General features: G+C 32.6%; 1 protein-coding gene across 1 annotated transcript in view; it reads left to right on the plus strand.

The window, feature by feature from the left end:
• The window catches only part of LOC100815793 (ras-related protein RABA6b), a 5,103-nt gene extending 4,008 nt beyond the window's left edge, over window positions 1–1,095 (plus strand). Inside the window, exon 2 of the mRNA XM_003528922.5 lies at window positions 426–1,095. Within this exon, the coding sequence (XP_003528970.1) occupies window positions 426–858 (433 nt within the window). The 3' untranslated portion in view covers window positions 859–1,095. The remainder of the gene's footprint in view (window positions 1–425) is intronic.
• Window positions 1,096–6,312: the final 5,217 nt, after the last annotated feature.

Here is a 6,312-nt window from a genome sequence, read left to right on the forward strand (position 1 = left end):
CCTTGGCATGTGTAAGACTAGAGAGAGAGAGAGAGAGAGAGAGAGAGAGAGAGAGAGAGAGAGAGAGAGAGAGAGAGAGAGAGAGAGAGAGAGAGAGAGAGAGAGAGAGAGAGAGAGAGAGAGAGAGAGAGAGAGAGAGAGATTTTTTTCTTTCTTTTATTCCCAAAGGGATAAAGTTTGAAAGGAGTGTTCTATCATTTTAAGCTCTATAGTCTATATCCACCAAGTAGATTTTTGTTTTATTATAATATTGGTTCTCTCTCAATTGTCGGCATTGCCTAATTTGGAGTATGAAAAGTGTTAGTAAAACACTTTTTAACATTTTTTACTGGATTTTTGGGAGTGAATTTTGCATAGTAATTACTCATATCATTTGATCTTATATTTCATTCTCAAACATATATATTTGAACAATTTTGTGGTAGGTTTAGAGCTATCACAAGCTCATACTACAGAGGAGCCTTGGGGGCAATGCTAGTGTATGACATAACCAAGAGAGCAACTTTTGTGAATGTAGGAAAATGGCTTCATGAGTTGAGAGAGTTTGGAGGAGAAGACATGGTGGTTGTTTTGGTGGGAAACAAATCTGATTTGGATCAATCAAGGCAAGTTGAGAGAGAAGAAGGAAAAGTGTTTGCAGAAACAGAAGAGTTATGCTTCATGGAAACCTCTGCTTTGCAGAATCTGAATGTTGATGAAGCATTCTTGGAAATGATCACTAAGATTCATGACATCATAAGCCAGAAAAGTTTGGAAACCAAAATGAATGGCACAGCATTAAATCTTCCTAGTGGGAAGGAGATTCATATAGCTGATGAAGTTACTGCTACTAAACAAGCTAAATATTGTTGTTCATGATTATAGCTTGCATGATGAAATTTTGCTATTTTACAAGTATCTTTGATCAACTCAGATGTTGATTCTTCCTTTTTAATTTCCCCCCTTTCTTTTTAGTTTTTCTTTGATATATGATCTCCTGGTAATTTTTTTAGAAGTGATGAATTATATTGTTTATCCTTTTTTATGTACAGATATTAGGTTCATATTTTGTTTGTGTCTGATAATGATAAAAAAAAAATACAGAATTTTATTAAATGACTTTTTTTGCGGTTTTCTTTTTTTTTTCCTTTTTGCCTTTTTCTGTTGAGGGCCTTCTGTTGGCTGTCCATGGAGTGAAAGAGAGGAGAGTAAACATTAGTAGAGATTATTATTATTAAAAATTTAGCCATAAGATAATATCAATGCTCGTTTGCATTTTAGATTAAATTTTACCTATCCACAAAATTAAAATTAGTATTTTGTTTTAAAAATTAAAGTTGAATAAGATTAATTTTCAAATTGTTAAACATAATTGAGATATATTCTTAATTCATCTCAGCCACATGTTTTACAGTGAAATGTGTGTATAATGTGAAAAATTAATTCTTGATATAAAACAAATAAACTCTTAGATAAATTTCAGGTTTAATTTGGACTATTATATAAACACTGAGTTAGTTAAAAAATGGCATAATTTTAAGGAATTCATATTAATACCAGGGCCGCCAAAAAATATCCCCAAGACCAAAAAAGAAAACATCAATAATAAACATACTCTTGGTGAAAAGAAGTGTCAAAATATAAATATTTGTTGAAGAAATCATTGTTTGTAAAGATATGAATTCAACAATTAGAATTCAATGGAGGTTGGTTCACCGTGTTAATTCTGTAAGAATTATTTAATCCAAACAGGGATACGGAATACCAACAAAATTGTAAAATAAATTGTGTACTTTTTAATGAAATTTATACAATGGCTAATAATCCTCGATACCTTTCTTTTCTCAAATTGTTACGTCCTCTCCTTCAGTGGCATCCCGCTTCTCTAGCTCTTCTACTTATCACTCGTTTGGTCAACACATTGACTTTCCTCATGTTAAATGGAACCAATGTTCAGCCTTTACAATCTGGGTAATGTGGATACATTGTTTTGTAATAAGAAAAACTAGGTGGGTGATAAATGCTTTATATGTTTTAGCATTTATCTTATATTTTTCATTATTTAGAAAAAAAAATTAATCACTTTTATGCTAATATTACTATTAATTAGGAGAAAGTTTAGTGTCTTTAACTTTTAAGAAATTTTATTAATTTTGTATGTTTTATTGTAGGAAAAGAAGACGAATTGAAGATTTTGGAAAAACAATTTTGGAAGTTTAAATCACACATCTTTAAAAGCACATTTTGAAAGTCTAAAGTCACCATTTTCCTCTTTGCTAGCTGAGGCCGAGTTTGAAAGATTTGAGGCTGAGAGTGTTAGAAAAACACATTTGCTTGTTGTCCACCTGAGCCAAGCATGAGAAAGCTGAAGTTCGGAGTAAGAGTGTTGATGTGGCTTAAGTAAGGCTGAAACACAAGCATAAAACGTCCAATTGAAGGGATTTTAGGGAGTTTTGGTTTTGGGGAGTTATCTAGGGCATTGTGAGGGGCTCGAAAGCTCTCACTTGTTCTCTATGACTTCTCTACTAACTTTCATTTCCTTTTTTCTTACCAACTCTCATCACTTTGTACATAATTTTTTCTACCAGTTCTTATGTAATTAGGTTTACTATTTATGAGAATTGATGTAATTGAATGCATCCTTATGTTTACATTCAAGTTATGAATCTATATTTATTGTTCATTGTTAAGTGTTCTCTTCTATGCTTAATGTTTGTCTTGGTTTGATCACACATTGTTTGATTTTGTAGCTTGAATGATCATTGGGAAATGCATTGAAACTTAGAATGGGAAAAATTACCTAATGAGTTTTGTGTCTAGGGATAGAGCAAAGTTGGTTAGTCATCTTTTAACTTTTGTTCTTAAAGTAAATCACTTGATTAGACTAGGCAAGGGATTGATAGTTTGGTAAGGGGCTTAGACTTTTTCCGTATGAGAGATTGGGATTTGAGTATTTTTGTGAGTTTATTATAATAATTGGACTTTGAACTAGATGAATAATCTTTGTTTGCATGAAGAGGTGGTTTAGTGAAATCAATCCCAACTCTTTTGTTCTTTGTTATTTTACCTTTTTCTGTCGCACTCTATGTGTTCGTATAAATGTCAAAAATAATTTTTGTTTATTTATGCTATTGTTATTTACATTTCCGCAATTCAATTAAAATCATCGTTGTTCCGATAGCCATAGTTAGTAAATATTGTTATTTTGCTGAGTATTACACGAGTCCATATGGATGCAATACTCGAACTTCCCATTTTATATTATTTATGCGACTTTGTCAAGGAGATAACTAGGAGTGGATTCCCCTCCCATCCTTGTTAACATTCATGCATGCATTTTGTTTATTAATTATAGAAATTTGGTCTCTTGATAACATTTTTCTTAGCACCTTCACTCTAAGGTATATTTACCATTTTTCCCAATAGTGAAGGACCATATAGGTGAGAGCCACTTTTCAATTCCACTCGAAAATGCACTTTTTGAGTGTTACAATGTTTTTTGTTGCCCTTATGAATGTAGAATTTGTCATCCAACTTGCATTTAACATGGCATTTTCATTGAATAATTGAACCGTATTGTGATTTTCTTTCACCTTTTTCAATAAAACTATTTGGAATTATACTTTAAATCATTTCTAGTGTACATTGGTTGCAAATAATTCTACGACTTTCAGACTTTCAACTTTCCCCTTTATTACTTTCACTCAACATGTCAAAGTACATTTTATCTAATCCTTTACACATAGAAGATGACGTGTTGGGATCTTGGTTGGGAATGATGGTAAACACCCCTTATTACAAGTACATGTTAAGAGAAATGATAGTAACACACTCTAACATATTATTTTAAATATTTTTTTATTGGTTGAAATTTATTAGAAATTATAAAATATTTTGGATCATTTTCTTGATTCTGTAGCTTTTAAAAAAAAATAACCAATAGAAAAGAATGTGTCCCCTGCTTCTCATTATAAGAAAATATATTGCATAGAATGCCTTGCTGCACTCAATATACATGTAGAACGTCAAGTGCTTTCAATGCTTCAATTAAGGGATATTTTCCCCCCTTTTCTTCTCCTTAAGTTTACCTTTACTTTATCTTGTTTCTACAAAGTCGATGTCCCTTTGTATATTTTAATTAACAAATTGACCATGGTAAAATGAAATGTGGAACTGATGGTTGATTTCATTTCATATGGCAGTCAGTCACATTTGTTGCAGTGCATGTTGGCACAACCTTTAAGGGTCTTTTAGAGATTACACATGGATGGAATGAAGTTTCAACAATTCAATGGGTAACCTAACTCCCGAAGCCTTCTATTTTCTTTTTTGCCATATCAGATTATATTGGAGGAAGAAAATTGTATATATAGTAAAAATTATCAACTCTACAATCCATGAATATAGATGAGTTCTTTGGGAATCATAATTTTTTTATTAAGTTTTATTTTCCATGCTTAATAGAAACTTTTGGAATTGCAAACTAGCACCAAATTAGCCTTCAGACATGAGATGGTGTTGTTGAACCTCAACAAAGGGTAGTACAGGAATATTCACCTGTTGTCCATCGACTACGCCCTTTGGCCTAATCTTAGGCCTTGACTCACCCTCCATGGATGAACCTTGCGGAAGAACCCTTGGGTTTTCGAGGCATTAGATTCTCATCAATGTTTGCGTTACTCAAGCTAACATTCTCGTTTCTGCTTCGTCCAGCACCCTCCATGGACCTGTCTTAGATGTTGTTAAGGTAGTTTTTTTTTAATTTGAATTAGTTGTTGTGATGTTAGTGAACAAGTCAATTTTAAATTTTAAATTAGTTTTTTATGTTTTTGAGTTATCACTAGGCAATAACAGTTCCTAAAATAATGGAACATGACTTTTATTTAGTTATTTAAATGTATTTAAATATGAGGCTTATTCACTAAAAAAAGAGTGTCTGGTGTTCCAAATAAATGTTAGTGAACAAGCCAATATTATTAGATAAGTTAATTCGGAAGATGAGAATGTTGGGGGCTTAACCTACTAGAGCTACTCTTGATGTAATGTTAATGATTTTTCTCTATTTATGTTTATTTCAATTTTCACTTGCATCTACTCATATACTCTAACCATGATCCCTCAAGTGAAAGAGCTTAATTTATCTATTTTCTCTTCCAAATCTCTTTAAGAGGTAAAAACAGTTAAATTGTATTAAGAACAGAGATGTATAACAGGCTAAACAAAATCAACCTATCCCTAGTAATGAATTATTTAGATACCATTTTCCTAGTTCTTTTTTAGAATAACACTTTTCAATGCTACCCTTAAACTTACCATGTAAATAGGTGATCAAACCATATACAATGAAATTAAGCACAGAAAAGGAAAATGAAAAAGTAATATTCATAACTAGATAGGAAGAGTAATTACACCAAAGAGCAGTTGATTGCTAAACTCCCAACAAAAAAGGGATTTTAGCCTTTCATTGTCATCAGAGACTTTACAATTCCAAGAGGATAATGAATAGTATAAGGGGTAATTGAGAAAGGGAATGAAGGGAAGAATGACTTCTAATTATTGCTTCTCCTACTTCTGGTTTGTGTCTTTTGTAAGGAATTGTATTCTGTGGAATATTCTATGTGTAGTTGTATGTCTTCTCTCTCTCTTTCTTTTATAGGTGCAATTCAGCTTGGTTTTCACGCAACCTTCACGCTAAGTGTGATCGCCGTGCTTAGCGAATATGATGATAATCTCACGCTTAGCGAGTGACTTGCGCTAAGCGCGCCTTCACGATTAGCCTTATTCATACTTCCTAGCGCTAAGCATGCTTGGCCCGTTGAGCGATTGTGTCGTGCTAGGCACTTGATGTGAATGTATGTATACATGATTTTGATGATGTCAAAGAAGAATCTAACAAGGCTACTTCAAATGATAAGCATTTGCTTCAAGAATAATTCAAGATTGCTTCAACAAACAAAGCCTTGTTTCAAGATTCACTAAAGACCAAGCCTTGCCTTAAAACAAAGTGCTTTCAAGACATGCAAGGCTCTGGTAATCGATTACCAGGAAGTGTAATCGATTACCCGAAGACAGGGTTGAGAAATAGCTGTTGAAAAAGGTTTTGAATTTGAATTTTCAACATGTAATCGATTACCATATGTCTGTAATCGATTACCAGCAACGAAACTTTGGAAATTCAAATTCAAAAGTCATAACCCTTCAAATTATAACTGTGTAATCGATTACACAAATATTGTAATCGATTACCAGTGGAAAGTTTTCAGAAAATCTGCCAACAGTCACATCTTTTCATTAGATTTGTGAATAGTCATCAAAGGCCTATAAATAGGTGAC

This window comes from Glycine max, chromosome 7 (assembly GCF_000004515.6).
Source record: "Glycine max cultivar Williams 82 chromosome 7, Glycine_max_v4.0, whole genome shotgun sequence".
In the NCBI taxonomy this organism is placed as follows: domain Eukaryota; kingdom Viridiplantae; phylum Streptophyta; class Magnoliopsida; order Fabales; family Fabaceae; genus Glycine; species Glycine max.